This window comes from Heteronotia binoei, chromosome 6, assembly GCF_032191835.1.
Source record: "Heteronotia binoei isolate CCM8104 ecotype False Entrance Well chromosome 6, APGP_CSIRO_Hbin_v1, whole genome shotgun sequence".
Taxonomy (NCBI): domain Eukaryota; kingdom Metazoa; phylum Chordata; class Lepidosauria; order Squamata; family Gekkonidae; genus Heteronotia; species Heteronotia binoei.
In genome coordinates, this window is record NC_083228.1 from 66948918 (window position 1) to 66966555 (window position 17638).

At 41.9% G+C, this 17638-nt stretch overlaps 1 protein-coding gene across 1 annotated transcript in view; it reads right to left on the bottom strand.

Annotated features, from left to right (window-relative positions):
* Positions 1-17638, bottom strand: part of RBM20 (RNA binding motif protein 20) — a 206493-nt gene that overhangs the window by 52239 nt on the left and 136616 nt on the right. Inside the window, exons 2-4 of the mRNA XM_060241688.1 lie at positions 3708-4836; positions 1819-1880; positions 376-473 (exon numbers count right to left, since the gene is read on the bottom strand). Of these exons, the coding sequence (XP_060097671.1) occupies positions 376-473; positions 1819-1880; positions 3708-4836 (1289 nt within the window). The remainder of the gene's footprint in view (positions 1-375; positions 474-1818; positions 1881-3707; positions 4837-17638) is intronic.

Genomic DNA, 17638 nt, shown 5'->3' on the forward strand with positions numbered 1-17638 from the left:
TCCTAGTGAGAAAGGTGGACTATAAATGAAAATAAAACAAAATAAGGACATGGAAGAATTCCCAGGGATAATAATCCAACCAAGTTCTTAAAACCCAGCAAGGCCAGAGCTCATAAGGAATTTAAGGGTGGTACTCTGGCTTGGAGCCAAGCACTGGAACAAAGTTGTGCCTTTTGCTTTTTCAAGACCCAGAAAACAATGGACAGGCTGGATACTTGATGGGATCACTTCAAATAATTAGAAATTTCCTTTAACTTCCAACATGAAAAGATTAACGGACAATGTACAGCTATTATGTCTTGTACTCACAAGCGCCATTGATACATAAACCCAATTAAACCCAATTTTTTTAAAAAATCTATTTCTTTAATTTACCTTCAGTACCAGAAAGATTAAACACAGAAGTGTTATTTGAAGAAGAAGAAGAATGCAACATTCCTTCTGCTGAATTTAACACACACCGGTTATCAGAACTAAAAAAAAAAATGGATTGAAATTGAGTAACACAGCAAGAAAAACTCAAATAGATCTTGATCTAATACTCAGTTAAGAGATAATTTTGAGGTTTCCTGAACAGGCTGAAGTGCTTATGATGGGAAGTTCAACCAGCTCACTGTCACAAAACGGGAAAGTATACAGAAAGGTTTATACTAGTGCTTTTTAGGACACTTTTTAGGTTGTAGGGTACTTTCACTGTCAGTTTGACTAAAGCCTCCGGCCCGTAACCACTAAACATACAAAAAACCTAGGCTTGAAAGAATGGTAGAGTGTTAAAAATATAGGTCAAATCAAGTGTTTTTTTCAGATGGGAATTGTATTTAGACTCAAATGCTATTTTCCTTCTTCCACAAATCAGAATAACACCACACATGAGACTGTACAGCTGTATTACAGCTATGGTCTTCTACCCATGGACTGTGATCCTCAGAAGGGTCATGGAGCCCCCCCTGCTGAGGTCATGAGCTCCTACAGAGCTGCTTTTTTGTTGCTTTATGGAAGGACCTGCTCCTATGGATGAATGGAGAGAAAAGATGCCATGATGCCTGTCTTTTTCCCCACACACACTCAGAAGGGTAGCAGGATGGTAATTCAATCACGGACAGATTTTTTTTAAAGCACAGTAAGATTCAGGGACACTCTTTTCCTCTAAAAGCTCTCCCTCTTGCTGTCTGTTTTCCCATCATGCAACTCAGTCTGGCTCAGCCACCATCCACATTCACCAGTTGCTCCTAAAGCATTCTGAGCAAACGTGAAAACTCTCTTTGCCTTCAGCCTCTTCCTACAGCCACTTCCAACCTACCAGCTAGCTGACCAATTCTAGGTGTGCACTTGCTGCATGCAACCCTCCCTTAATGGTGAAGTCATAATTCTGGTTTCTCTTTCTGCCACATGCTGTTATGTAATTTCCTGTCACATACTTTCAGGCAGTGGGTACAATGCTTCCATCTGGGGCTATTGGTAGGTCCTGTGTCTACAGAGCTAGACCTACTGACAGAAAATTGTATCCAGAGAGCACAATGGATCTCAGGTAGCAGAGATATGAACAGCTGAAGCTAGAACTTGATATCACATTTGCCATGCATGTGTATCTGTTACAGATGTGCACCATTCTTTCACACTCACAAATCCACTTAAGTTAATTTGCATAAGATTCCTATGGCATTGTTAGAAACAACATCCATGTATTATAACTAATTAAGGCCCTTGAGATGTATGATAGGTAGATTGCTACATAAATATATAGAAAATACTAAAATGAGATTAGTTACATTATTATAAGCAACAAAACCTGTTCTGATATAACTTGTTAATACTTACTTCTCAGAAAAAGCCAAGGACTTCTGAGTGTGAAGATTTCCTTTAACGTGCTGATCCCAGTCCTAGATGAAAGTATTGAGAAAAATATCACGTAATAAAATCAGAATAAAACAAGCACAATAAATCTACTTATAATGAATTGTATTAATAGTATATCATATTTTCATGGAAGATCCTATACCATACATAAGGGCCACAGGTAGGGCCTAGAAATACTCCAACCCTGCTGGTTTGCTTTGTCCACTGATGCTACTGATGCTGAGAAGCTGAAAACCTTGGAAATTCATTGCCTAGTTGAAAGTTGGTCTCTGCAATTTATTTCTGTTATTTATCAGCTGCATTTCTCACTGAGGTTCAAGGTAGATTACTCAGCATAAGTCCATGAAATCGATAGGACTAGATATCTGACAAGCAATATAACAGGACTAGGATCTCAGAAATCTGAAACAAAGCATAAGTATTAAACCATGCAGAAAATGGTATCCCACTATGGAACAAGGCATTGATGCACATAGTTCCTGGCAGAAGGCTGTTGAAACTGCTTTTAATAGCCACAGCAATACCTCTGGAGGAGCACAGCAGCAGTACCCAGGCACTTTCTGGATCCCTGGCAGAGACTGAGGTTTGTGGAAGATCAGGGAATCACATCTGCACACTAAAGCCACCTTCAAGAAGGGTTTAGATAAAAATATGGAGCACAGGTCCATCAGTGGCTATTAGCCACAGTGTATGTGTGTATATAAAATTTTTTGCCACTGTGTGACACAGAGTGTTGGACTTGATGGGCCGTTGGCCTGATCTAACATGGCTTCTCTTATGTTCTTAAATAACATTCTTTGTAATTGAATTTTTACTGTGTAAATAACAAAATCTCTATGCAACCAGTTGCTGTGTGAACGTACCCAGTGTCTCACACAGGGCCGGCACGTGGGAGTAAGCCAAGTAGGTGGCCGCCTCAGGCACCACTTGGCCTAGGAGCGCCATGAGGCGCTCCCTCTTCCAGCACCTGCTGCCTCCCCACCCCGTCCACCTCTCTATGCTCGCTGCTACCGCCTCCCCACCTCCCCTGCCACCACTCGCCGCCTCCCCTCGCCCACTGCCACCTCCCCATGCCTGCTGCTGCACGCCTCCCTGCCCCCACTCGCCTCTCCACCCCCACCTCCCCTGCTGTCACTTGTATCCTTCCCACGCCCCCCGCCACAGGCCACTGCCTCCCCTCATCTGCTGCTACCTCCCTTTGTCCGCCTTCCTGCAGCTGCGGGCCACCCGCCCAGCTGGCTCCCCTTGAAGCAGGGGAAGGCGGGGGGGCTGCGTGTGATGCTCGTGTAGCCCGATGACAACACTTCTGGTGGCGTCATCAGGTCATGCGCACACTATGCACACGCAAAGAAAGACTAGGGGGGAAGGGACCCGGCCTGGGGGCACCAGACCCCCTTAGGACTAGGGCTGGTCTCACAGTGTTATCTGCTGCGGGGTTCTTTTGTAATTTAAAAACACATTTGTAATTTAAAAACATAAGCAGAACATAATTGTATTAAGGACGTTTCCCGCTGCAATGCTTTTGCTTTTTTAAAGCAGGGAAGATATATTTTAGCTGAAGCAGATAAGTCTAAAGTAATTGCTGTGAAAGAACTAGATGAATATTTTTTTTTATTATTTAGCAGCATCCTTACTGTGACGGAGGAAGGAAGCCAAAATGATTTTCAGAAAGTATTAAGAGTTGTCAGGAACAAAGTAAAAACCACAAGTAAAAACTGATCACACCAATAGGTAAATCCAGTATGGTCTTATTAGAAACACAACTGCTGCCAGTAACACAACAGAATCATTTTACTGAAGAATGCTTCCATGTACTGGAAGGCGGCACAAGTATGTCTAAATACACTTACCTTCAGATCATATACCTTCTTATCACATAGTGTACAGATATGGGGGTAGCAAGGAGGTGCAACATGAAAATCATTTAGCTCATGAGACTGAAGAGGTCTTTCTGACAAATCTGGTATAGTTGGAGCTACTTCCTGTTTTTGTCTCATTCGGGAGCTGTTGAAATTTTGTTTACTGCCATTGGTTCTGCTGAAAGTGAGCCCAGCACCAGCACTAAACTTTGTGTCAGGCGTTGGTTCTTCAGGATTGTAAAGATCGTTCCTTATTTCATATGGGACACTTGTTGATGGCCACATGTTGGCATTGGGCAATATGTCAGTCTTACTGTGGCTAGAGAAAGAAGGACTTTCCCACTGATTATTTGTTTCTGTTTCATGTTGAACAGGACCTCCTCCTCCTTTTTGATTTAAAATCTGATGAGAATTATGTGTGTCAGCAGAAAAATTCAAAGACTGTGCCGCAGTTGTATGCTGGCCTTTAGAGTTGGGTATGTAAAACTCTTTCTGAAATCCTGGCTGACCATCATAGGTTCCCCCTCCAGAAGATGTTGGAACTGAATGAGATCCACTTGTCACAAAACCATGCTGGTTGCATTGTTCAGCTTCAGAGGGAAATACTTGTTTACCGTAGTCATAAAAGCCACTTGTAGCAGAGGAGACACCAGTCTTATTTAGTCCCATAACCATTGCCTGCTGTCCAGGTGTCTGAGGTATTACACCCCCAAAAGGGTTTATGACCACAGCACTTGGGTTTTGATTTTGCAAATTACCTATGGGTCCCAGAGTTCCTCCTGGAGCTGTCAAAGTGGGGTTCTGTGTTGAAAAATGAATTCCACCAGGTGGAAATCTAGTATTGGTTATCCCAGACCCTCCAGCATGCCCCTGAGGAGAGTTAAACATGGAAGGATGTCTTAATTGGTTGAACAGTGGCTGGGACATTGCCACTTTAGAGAGAACTTGATTCAGGACAGTTGCAGCTGCTGTGTTGTTGGTGACTGCTGTCTGAGCCAATTTTAGCCTGTGCAGGGTAAGCTGGGCTTGTAGCTGAGCAAGCTGAAGACTCGCAGGAGAAGGAAGCAGTGGATTCGGAGTGCTGACAGAGAATAGATTCTTGTCCAAAAGCTTGGCAGCACTGCAAAACAACAGGCAATCATTTTAGTGTGAATTCATATTTAATAGTCGGCCCTTGTCACCAAATCATGACTAAGTGGTAAGATGCTATCCCTTGCTAAAGCCTTGAAAGGAAGGGAAATAATTTATGGCATACTGTTAACCCAGTCTCTCCTCTAATGTATCTGGAATCACAATCATTTCAGTTATGAGACTACAGGCAGATAAGTGTTTCAAACCTTAAAAAGTGGTCTCATGCTTATTTGGGATCACGCCAAAAAACCATCTGAAGGTCAGGGATAGGACTTTATTGATTTCAGTGAGGTTTGCTTCAAGGTCTTTACTTAACAACTGGCAGCAGGGCAAATAGCAAATGGACTAGTTTATCTAACCTTAATCAGTATAAGCAGTAGTCATTATTATTTACTGCCAGTTACCTTTCCATCCATAAGGGCAATAGATGAAGAATGGTGTGCTTTTATACTCCACTTTTCTCTACTCAAAGCAGCTTACAATCACCTTCTTCTCCTCTCCTCACAACAGGCACCTTGTGAGGTAGGTGGGGCAGAGAGAATTCTAAGAGAACTGTGACTGGCCCAATGCAGTCCTAGCAGGCTTCATGTGGAGGAGCGGGGAATCTTATCCAGATTAGAGTCTGCTATTCTTAACCACTACACCACACTGTTGTATATAAGGATATACAGTATGTCACAGAAGTGAGTACACCCTCACATTTTGTAAATATTTAAGTATATCTTTGCATGTGACAGCACTGAAGAAATGACACTTGGCTACAATGCAAAATAGCGAGTCTACAGCTTGTATAACAGTGTAAATGTGCTGTCCCCTCAAAATTACGCAACACACAGCCATTAATGTCTAAACTGCTGGCAACAAAAGTGAGTACACCCCTAAGTGATAATGTCCAACTGGGGCCCAAGTAGCCATTTTCCCTCCCTGGTGTCATGTGACTCGTTAGTCGTACAAGGTATCAGGTGTGAAGGGGGAACAGGTTATCGCTCTCACTCCTTCATACTGGTCACTGGAAGTTCCACATGGCACCTCATGGCAATGAACTCTCTGAGGATCTGAAAAAATGAATTGTTGCTCTACACAAAGATGGCCTAGGCTATAAGAAGATTGCCAAGACCCTGAAACTGAGCCAAGACCATACAGCGGTTTAACAGGACAGGTTCCACTCAGAACAGGCCTCATGGTCAAAGAAGTTGAGTGCCCATGCTCAGCGTCATAAGGACATGGATTTCTGGAACCATGTCCTGTGGTCTGATGAGACTAAGATAAACTCATTTGGTTCAGATGGTGTCAAGCGTGTGTGGCGACAACCAGGTGAGGAGTACAAAGACAAGTGTGTCTTGCCTACAGTCAAGCAAGGTGGTGGGAATGTCATGGTCTGGGGCTGCATGAGTGCTGCTAGCACTGGGGAGCTACAGTTCATTGAGGGAACCATGAATGCCAACATGTATTGTGACATACTGAAGCAGAGCATGATCCCCTCCCTTCAGAGACTGGGCCACAGGGCTGTATTCCAACATGATAACAACCCCAAACACACCCCAAAACGACCACTGCCTTGCTAAAGAAGCTGAGGGTAATGGTGATGGACTGGCCAAGCATGTCTCCAGACCTAAACCCTATTGAGCATCTGTGAGGCATCCTGAAACAGGTGGAGGTGTGCAAGGTCTATAACATTCACCAGCTACATAATGTAATCATGGAGGAGTGGAAGAGGACTCCAGTGGCAACCTGTGAAGCTCTGGTGAACTCTATGCCCAAGAGAGATAAGGCAGTGCTGGAAAATAATGGTGGCCACACAAAATATTGACACTTTGGGCCCATTTGGACATTATCACTTAGGGGTGTACTCACTTTTGTTGCCAGCAGTTTAGACATTAATGGCTGTGTGTTGCATAATTCTGAGGGGACAGCACTGTTATACAAGCTGTAGACTTACTATTTTACATTGTAGCCAAGTGTCATTTCTTCAGTGCTGTCACATGAAAAGATATACTTAAATATTTACAAAATGTGAGGGGGTGTACTCACTTCTGTGACATTCTGTATATGTACTGAATTACTTTGGAAAGGATTGCGAAACTGCATTCCTGTACATTATAGCACTATGTATTTCCACAGCATCTGATAATCACTAGCATTTTTTAAAATGCTGCACACAATGGTGCTGTCAGAAACCACTTACCAAAGAGTTAGACCACACTCTTTTACACAGGGGCTTATAAATTCTTTTTTTTTAAATAATGTTTAAAAGATTAAGCCAAACATTTTTTAAAAGATATTTCAAGAGCTGGAAACCATGTATGGAGCTGGTATGTCTGTGGATGATAAACAGGTAATAGGATTTCTTAAAGAAGGTGGGGGAATTGCAAAGAAACTGAATGACTTCTTGCAAAAAACCTGAATGATATTCACTGTGAAAAATGTGGTTTGGTTATTTGTGCTGGAGTTTTCATTTTCAGGAAGGATATTAGAAGGACTGTGTCAAAGAGATTCAATGAAGGATGAAGTTCTGGAGCTGATGGATAAATTTAAAGCTAATGTTATTAGGTCCAGATGACATACGTGAACTCAAATCTGACACTGTTGGTCTCCTAAAAAAAATAAAAATGCCACTAAAATCAATCTCCCTTCTAGCAGACTAGAATCTATAAACATAACACTGAATTTTATACAGGATCCATGGGAGGTCTAGGAAATTACAGGTTTTTAGCCTATTAAATTGATAGAAATAGTTAATAAAGAATTATTGAGCACACAGAATCAGCATAGCATAGCATAGCTTCGGTAAAGGAAAGTCCTGCCTCACCAATCCTAGACAAGGATAATCTAATGTATATTTTATATTAGGATTTCTGAAAAGCTTTTGACAATGTTCTTAACCAAAGTTTCCTGAATAAACTTCGCAAGTAAACAGTGGAGTTCCACAGGGATTAGTGCTATGTAATTCAGTCCATAAATGATCTGGAGTTAGGGGTTAGCAGTGGTGAAGTTGGCAACACCAATTGTGGGCTGCTCCCAAAGTATCTCTCAAAATTTTGTGAGTGGGTGACAATGTAGTGAAAGAGGTTCAATGTAATGTAAAGTAATACACCCTGCGACAAAAAAATAATTTAAATATCCCAAATGCCCATTTAGGGAATATATTTAGATCCATGGTGACATACTTTCACTCTTTATCCATTTATTTCACAGTTTTCACAGTTAACTTCATGTTTCCACATTAGGCAAGCTATATAAATCAAAATAGAACATTTACACATTTCTTTCAGTTAAACTATGAAAAGGACATATTTTGTAGGAAAAATAGACAGCGATAGCATGTCAGCTGAGTAACTGTTGGAACATATAAATGACCATTTTTTTGTCATTCCAAGGAAGTTACATAATTTATAATGTGGCACTTGCAAGTTTAAGTCTACAAGCAATGCATCCTATTGTTTAGATTAAGCTAGTTAGAGACAGAGGAATTACCTAGGAATGACTGCAGCTGCTCTTCTGCAGCATTATCTGTTGGATTTTACACTACTAGCTATCTTCGTTGATCTGCACCATAAATAATAAGCATAAATCAAATGCTTGTTCCTTGTTTTCACTATTACTGGCATAAATAACAGGGCTCCTCAGCTGAAATAAATAACAGGGCTCCTCAGCCAAAAATTCATACATGGATTGTTAAAAATAAATTAATTTTTAATTAAGATTTTCCTTTAACTGAATGTTGTCTGCTATCACACAATATTTTCAGTTAAGAATCTAACCTATTAAAATAAGATTGTCAAACATTTATCCAGAGATACTGCCTTTATCTTGAAAGGCTCCACATCAACAATACTGTGTGCAGCCACTAGGATCTATAGTAGCCTCATTATTCTTTTTCATGCTGTTGCATAACAAGAATTTTGCTTCTAAAAATGGTGGGAGAGAGGAATGGAGATAAAGAATGTAGTGGAAAGAATGGTGCCCATTATTTATTTATTTTTTAAAAAGGTGGTAGTATCCCCAAAATTTAAACTTGTGAAATCTGCAAAACATTTTTGAAGTATATTCAAAATGTTTCATTTTAATACTGTCACATTAGAAATCTATATAATTGAGGAAAAATGAATTTTTCACAACCAGCATATTAACTATCTGCAAAGGGGTGGGAGCATTCATTTGGTTTCAGGAAAATGAAAATTCTAACTTGATTGTTCACAAAGAATCCCTTATGAAGCTACACAACTCTGTTAGTGGAACATGGTCAAAATCACATATGTTGAAATGCTTTTCCTTCACTTCCTTTCTGCTCTTTCCATGCTTAGCATTTCTTAAATTTTAAGAGAATTGTTTCAATTTCTTGCAAAGGCAGATACAAAAAAACCCAAACATGCAAAATGTACAGTTTCATACACAGCAGTTGATTCCTGCAAAAACTCAGACCTTCTCTCTTCATCTCACATTTGAGAGTGCTCAGTTTTTCAGGATCTATTCCATTAAGCACTAAACTCTACTGTTCTGGCATATGTACTGTGACTGGAAACACATCCCAAAACACATCAACATACTTACTAGGGAATTAGGCACACTCATGCCTAATTATATATTGTGAAAAGTAGATTGTATGGCTGGCATCTGCTATGATACGTTGTTATGCAGCTATTGTAACAATTGCAACTACTGTTTTATACTCTACATCCGTTGTCTGCTAATCATACCAACTGTTCTTTATGCAGTATAGTTCAGTAACATGTACTGATACATTTTAACATGAAAGGTATATTTGGATTAGCAAATCCTTCTTATTTTAGAGATGCAATCAAATAATGTTTTTGACCATTTGATTTAATCACATAAAAGACAATACAATAACAGACAAATCTCAAAACAGTACAACAGCTGCAGTAGATTTGGAAAGCACCCAACTATCTGTTAGACACATGGATGGGGGCACCTGAAAGATACAGTAAAGTCATTCATCCTTTCTGAAATGTTGTCATAGTAAGTCCTGAATGCTTTCTGCATCATAAATAAATAAGCCAGTTAATCTGAGAGGGCTGCTCTTTCCCCTAGGGTCAACATTTTAGAAACCAAAGCTCCATCTCAGGACCAATTTTTAGCTAATCGGAGCAGAACAGAAGGCAAGAGGTTAATGGCCCACTGGCGTAACATTTGGATTTGTTTTATGCAGCATTATTCAATATCACTGAGGAAACAGAATGTCACCGAGACATCCCATAAGCAGCCTCGGTTTTGTACTCTTCAATTTATTTATTTTATTTATTTATTACTTCGCATTTATATCCCGCCCTCTCCGCGAGCAGACTCAGGGCGGCTCACAACATTATAAAAACAATCAATCCAATAAAACATATAAAACCATAATTTACATATATCAACTTTAAAACCATTCTATAGCGCTATTTCAGTCCAGTATAGGTGGAGTGACTTCTCGACTATGATCGCCAGCATTCTGTAGGATGTCCGGTGGCAGCCCTTTTTCGATCAAACCGCAAAAGCCTGTTTAAACAATTTGATCTTACAGGCCCTGCGGAACGCAGACAAATCCCGCAGGGCCCTTATAGCTTCTGGGAGGGTGTTCCAAAGTTCTGGTGCTGCCACCGAAAAAGCCCTGGATCTTGTTGTACATAGCCTGGCTTCTTTTGGGCCAGGGGCAGACAACAGATTTTTTGTCCCTGATCGCAGTGCTCTCTGGGGGATATATGGGGAAAGGCGGTCCCGTAGATAGGCAGGTCCCTGACCATAGAGGGCTTTAAAGGTTAATACCAACACCTTGAAGCGAACTCGGAACACAACAGGCAACCAGTGCAGCTCTCTCAGCACTGGCTGAATGTGCTCCCGTTGCGGTAGCCCCGTTAACAGCTGTGCCGCAGCGTTCTGCACTAATTGCAGTCTCCGGGTTAGCGTCAAGGGTAGCCCCATGTAGAGAGCATTACAGTGATCTATTCTTGAGGTGACCATAGCATGGATTACCATCACTAAGTCGTTGCGCTCCAGGTAAGGGGCCAGCTGCCACGCTTGCCGAAGGTGAAAGAAGGCAGATCTAACAGTGGCTGCCACCTGAGCCTCCATTGTAAGGGAGGACTCAAGAAGCACGCCTAAGCTCTTGACCTTAGGGACCGGTATCAGTGGTGACCCGTCAAGGGCCGGCAGCTGGATCTCTCTCCCCTGACCGCCCCGACCCAGGTAGAGAACCTCCGTCTTCGTCGGATTCAATTTCAGCCGACTCAGTCTGAGCCAAGAAGCCACGGCTTGTAATGCCAGGTCTAGATTTTCCAGGGTACAGTCAGATTCAACTCTTTCTCTCCCCGCAGCACTTCTCTATGAGGCTCCTGACCTTTCTTCTAAATTAACAATCACCCCCATTTTAACTACTCTGCCCATGCCACTAAGAGTTGAGGCAGGAATTAACAGCCAGAGAGAAGAAGACTAATGGCTTTTTCTCCTGTGAAGCTTAAATGATTTATTTATTTAAAAAGTCTAGCCCACTTCCATCTAACATTCAAAGCAGCTTCCAACCTGATCATAAAAAGAGAAGACATTAAACAGCAAAAAAAAAAAATACATTCCACCTCACCCCACCCCCGGGAAGGCTTATTGAAACAATACGGCTTTACCTAATTTATGAAAAAACACGAGAAGGAGCTTTCTGTGCTTCCTCTGGTCTGGAGGACAGCCATTACAATGGATAAAAAAGGCAATGGACCTCTCAAAATGAGGGCATGTTTAGAATACAAGAATAGGTATACCAAACTTTATGGGCAGTGTACTAGTTGTTTAACTGGTGATCACCTAGAATGAGTCAAAAGATGGACAACCATATCCCCCTATCAATCTGAAGTTAAGTGTCATCCAGAAGTATTACTAAAGCATTCTCTATTCCAGTGATGCCCAGCATGGGCTTCTTTGAACCCATTTGCCTCTTTGACAAAGTATCGCTTCCCAAAGAGCATCCCTGCGTTTCTTCCACCTTCCTGGAGTAGAAAGCGCTTCAGAAAAACTCTGAACGCATCACCTTTATGTCTACAAGGAGCACCCTTTCAGAAACAGCTTCTACAATAGAAGCATATTTGGCTTACTACAGTTGTTCATTAAGTGGTCTTCTGTGCAGGCACACATGGGACTGTGCTGGTTAGCCTTTCAAAGCTTTCTAGAAGATTCAGTATATCAGAAGTGCTGCCCCTCCCCTCTGTCTTGCACCAGAGTTTCCCCACCCAAACAGGCATATGATGGAAGTGGGGAAAGTGCTTCTGCCTCAGTTCTCTTTTCTTGGTTCTCAGGCCAAGCAACCCACAACAGGAAAGGAAAGAGTGATGTGTGTGTGTGCACAGAGAGCCACACAATGAAAAGTTACAGTTAAAAGTAACCCTCTTTTCATTGTCATGGCTTCTGTGCAGTCCCACATAGAAGAATGGCAAATTCACTTACCAAAGAGGTGGGTGTTAGCTGAACAGCAAAAGATTGACTGCAGCATTACTTTTCTCACAGCCGCTTCATTCCTTGAGTCCATGCCAATAGATTAATGTCTCACAAATGTTGATAAATTGGACCAGACAACAAAGAAGGTGATACTGTATGAGAATTAGGAAGCAACTGGTAACCAGGAAATGAACTGAACTCCAAAAACTAACCAATTTTTATTGGATAGTACCCATTTATCCTGGATTATTGTGACCCAATTATCAATGTAACTGGATAACCTATTCAAAAGGTAAGGTGCTTGCCCCAATCTGGGCAGGCAATATCCCATAGCAGGTTGGTCACATGGTCACACAAAAACTATTTCCCCCTCTGTTTATTATGCTTTCTTCAAGGGTGATGTTGGTGATGGACAGACTGGTACATGTAAGACCAACCTTCCCAATAGTGGTATAAGTGCCTTGGGAAATATATTTAAAAGAGGGCCTTGTTGAGGGTGTGATACCCAGCAATTTGCTGTGAGTTTGCTTTTATGGATTTGACCTAGGACAGAATCTGTTTGTGCACTAAAAGAGACCATCTCCCCTTCAAACAGATCCTCTGTTCTGGCCCTTGTAGCCATGGGGACTATTGAAGAGCTTTACTATGAGTGTCTTCTTAATACTATGCCAGAACCCACAGCACTACTATAGGAGTCAGTTACACATCTGGATGTGTTGATCTGTTGTTTCTCCAACTTTAGCCTTCAACATACAAAACTTCCGATACAACTTTCTTATCCTTTGGGAGGAAATCAATGTATTAGGCCATTCTGTTCCATAAAAACAATCTATAGTGGCCCACAGCAGCTGTGAAATTAGCCACTCTAAGGCTTAGTGCTCTTGAGAGTACACTTTTCAACCCAACAGGTCCAGTTAACATTTCTCCCTTTCCAGCAGCGGTGGATGTGAGCCTGCACTTTGTCTGGATTGGGATGACCTCAGTCGCTTGTGGATGCTGGAATAAAAATTTATACCCCTCCTCCATAATTTTACAGAGATTCTCCAGTTTCTCAACTGATGCCAGTCTCAATGCAGGCTTTCCCCAGATGGTATTAGGTTTGTCCAGGAGATTCCTCAGGATCTGATGATGTTCCCCAGTCATTTCTGGTCAGTATGCCTTAAAAGGAGTTTGTCGGAACTGACAGACAGAGGCACCATCAAGAATGTGTAAGGTGGTAAGAAAGTTCTTGTTCCACACTGGGGAACATACACTGGTGGGCAGGGAAACCAGGGACCTTAAGACAGGCACCAAATCAAAGGATCATGGAATAAACTATCCTGATGAGTTGCACGAACAGACCCAGGGCCCTTTAGCCGATATTATTAATCTATCCTTGGAAACAGGGACTTTTCCGGCTAAACTTAAAGAGGCAGTGGTCCGTCCACTTTTGAAAAAGCCGGCTTTGGACCTGATGGTCCTGGCCAATTACCGCCCAGTCTCAAATTTACCATTCCTGGGTAAGGTAATTGAGAAAGCGGTGGCAGAGCAGTTTCAAGCTTACCTGGAGGATACCTCAACCCTTGATCCCTTCCAGTTCTGCTTCCGTCCTGGTCATGGGGCGGAGATTGCCCTGGTTGCCCTCACAGATGACCTAAGATCAATGCGGATCAGCGCTGCTGTTGCAGTTAGATCTCTCAGCAGCGTTTGACACAGTTGATTATGATCTAATGACCCACCGCCTTGCTGACATTGGAGTTCAAGGGGTAGCCTTGCAGTGGCTGTCCTTTCTCTGCGGTAGGGGACAAAGGGTGGCAATTGGTGAGCAGACCTTTCTGCTATTCTCTCACCAATTATGTTTAACATCTATATGCGCCCCCTTGCCCAGATTGTCCGAGGTTTAGGGCTGGGTTGTCACCAATATGCAGATGACGCCCAGCTCTATCTGTTGATGGATGGCTAGCCAGACACCGCCTCAGACCACCTGCTGGGACCTCAGAAGCCATGGCTGGATGGCTGAAGTTAAGCCGGCTTAAGCTCAATCCAACTAAGATGGAGGTCCTGTACCTGGGTCGGAGGGGATTAGGATCGGGCATCCGACTTCCCACCCTAGATGATGCCCCTTTGGTGCCATTTCAGCAGATGAGGAGTCTGGGGGTGATACTGGATGCCTCCCTTTCCATGGAGGCCCAGGTCACTGCAGTTGCATGATCCGCCTTTCATCATCTTCGGCAGGTCAAACAGCTGGTGCTCTATCTGACACCCCAGGACCTAGCTACAGTGATCCATGCAATGGTCACTTCCAGGTTGGACTATGTAAGTCGCTCTACACAGGCTTACCCCCTGAGACTGATCCGGAAACTCCAACGAGTGCAAGGCGTGGCAGCACGTCTTCTGACTGGATTGCCTGTATGGGCTAGCAGTCGACCAATGCTGCGCACATTGCACTGTTTGCCAGTTGAGTACCGGATCCACTTCAGGGTTCTAGTACTGACATTCAAAGTCTTACGTGGCCTGGGACCAACATACCTGAGGGACCACTTCTCCCCATTTGAGCCCCAAAGGCAGCTATGATCTGCCAATCAACATCTTGTTATCCCTGGCCCAAGGGACGTCTGTCTTGCCTCAACCAGGGCCAGGGCCCATCCCGGTGGAATCAGCTCCTGGTGGAGATATGGGCCCTACCAGATTTGTTACCTTTCCGGAGAGCCTGTAAGGTGGAGCTGTTCCACCAGGCGTTCGGCTGAGGCGGGTGGACACCCCCTGCCCTATTGCCTATACCATTGGCTATCCTCCCCCACAGTGGTTGGAACTTTGGTATTTGGGTCACTAACTCTATCCTAACCCATATTATGAGCCCGCCGCCTATGTCATACTGTATTAGGCTATGTCATTGTTTTAACTGTATTTATTGATTTTATTGACTTAGTAGTTTTATTGTACTGTATCTATTTGATTTTATCTGTATGTGATCCGCCCTGAGACCATCTAGGATAGGGCGGAATATAAGTGAACCAAATAAATAAATAAATCTGTTCACAATGATTTGCTGAAAACCTGTTTTGTCAATTACATGTTCACAACTAACCCACATTAACTTGAAAAAAGTATTAAAAGTAGAACTTAGCCTAGGTAACATCAAATGGCTAGAGATACAGGTATTTGCATTGTTGGATAAAAGCAGTGAGAAAAAGGCAATCACATTCTAATACGTCATTTATTTTCTTGGGCTATTTTTCATTATCCTCCTGGAAGCTGGTACATTATAGGGAAAATATTATCTCAGAACAACACTTTAAAAAGTTGGTAGAACAGAATATAAGTAAAAATAAATATTAAGCAAACAAATTTGAATATATGTTTCTGTTAATTTTTATACAGGATGAATTATTGTCTGATGTATGTTCAGAGAGAGAGAGAGAGACAGAGAGAGAGAGAGAGAGAGAGAACACCATAAAACAGTAGTTAGCGAAGTGGATAGGGGTGAAGTTGGTGGGAGGAAGATTATAGCTACCTGTTCTGGAGAGTTGAAGTCTGCAAAGAAGAGCAGTAGAATGAGCAGCGTCCTACCAAGAAAAGTACCCAAGAATCTAAGGGTGCAAGTCTGAAGGCACCAAGACACACACACTGAGCAAGTCCAAAGTGTGTCCTTAAGTAGGCAAAAATGTAATCTCAGGGCATAGGTGGTCAGGATGTCCCTTGGAACAATGTAAGTTTGGATTATGAAGTTGCAAAACAATGTATGTAAGGGAGAAAAGATGGTTTTGCTGAGACAAACAAAGGGTCTCAGGAAACATGGGTGATGGGTCTACGTATGACGAATGGGTGCTAATAGGTCAGTGCAGAAAAGGTGAGGGGAGAAGAAATGAGGATGGATAGGGTGATTAAATTAGTCAGGTGAAGTCAGAAAGGCAAGTAGCTTCTGACCTATAGGCAGGAGAATCACAATTTAGAACTAAGATGTTAACAGGAAACACTGGCAGATTACTGACACTACCAAATACATTATGGACAAAGACAAAAGGTTGGGGGCGAAGATAAAACCCAAATAAAAAGACATTTCTCAGTCTATGCATTCCATGGAAGCTGAGAAGATGATGAGATGTGTCTGATTGCTCCTGAGCCCAGGGTCGCACCTTAGCCAGAGATAGTGAGACTGATGCAACTGATCTGTTGTGTAAAATGCCTGAATGGGCTGGACCTCTAGGACATAATGTTTTTGGAGCTAACTAACAGTGATGTCTATGCATGTGCAGAAGTCAGGAAAAGAAAAAGGGTTTGGGATGGTAATTGGGATTTCTAAAGCAACCTCAAATGGCATCTGAAGAATGGTGGAGCAAAAATAAGAAACAAAGGAAACATCATGGGGGCTGTAAAATGAATAAAGAGAGTGGGCAACAGAGAGGAAAGAAAAGAGTGGGTGGGGGTGCAAGCAAGGAACTGGGGAGACGGAAGACCAGGCAGGTGGGTAAACAAGGGGGTGGGCAAGAAGGAAGATTAGAAGCAACAGGGAGAGAAGTGGAAATCAACAGGGGTTCTTATAGAGACGGAGGAATTTGAAATGTTGAGGAAATACTGAGGTATTTGCACATGTATCGGAAATACTACATGGATCAGAATCTTTGAATGCAACACCTATCTAAATAGCATATAAGTCCTGTAAAAGGAAAATGCACCACACAACAATTTTCAACTTGTAAATGAATAAGAAATTTGGGTGAAGGAAAATCCTATTCACCTCCCCCCCAGTAATTGTACAAAATTCTTTCTACAACATTGGAATGAAAAATCTCATATTGCATTCAGTTTGGACTACAAAGAAAACAACTGAGATATGGAGAAAAAATTCCAGAGGCTTGATTGTGTGTAATAGGAGAAGTACATTATTTAAAATAAATAAAACCTGTTCTCAGGGAATATATATTTTCTATATATAATTTTGTTGTTCTGTTTTTAGGGCTTCAAAAATATTTATAAACCATTTTCACTTCCCCCTCCTCCAACATGGATGTTATTTTATGCCACTAGTTATCATCACAGATATAAAAAAGGTATCAAATTAAAAATAGATTTACTGAAAAATGAAATATGTTTTGGAGAATCACAGATGTACATCATTAATACATACTACACAATCTCAACATATTAGTCAATCTTAGTTAAGGCATCTCTGTTACTACTAACGTACTAAGTACTAACACTAACATACTATATTTGTTTATAGTACATGTTCTAGATTTCTGGATTAGTAAAGTGATCTCATCTGGAAGGTGATGAAAATGCTAAGTAGAAACTATTCCATTGGAACCCTTAAGTAACTTGTTGATTACTGACTCAAAGCCAAAACAAATAGAAAACTAAGTGATTTTTTAAAAAAATCAAAAATATCAAAT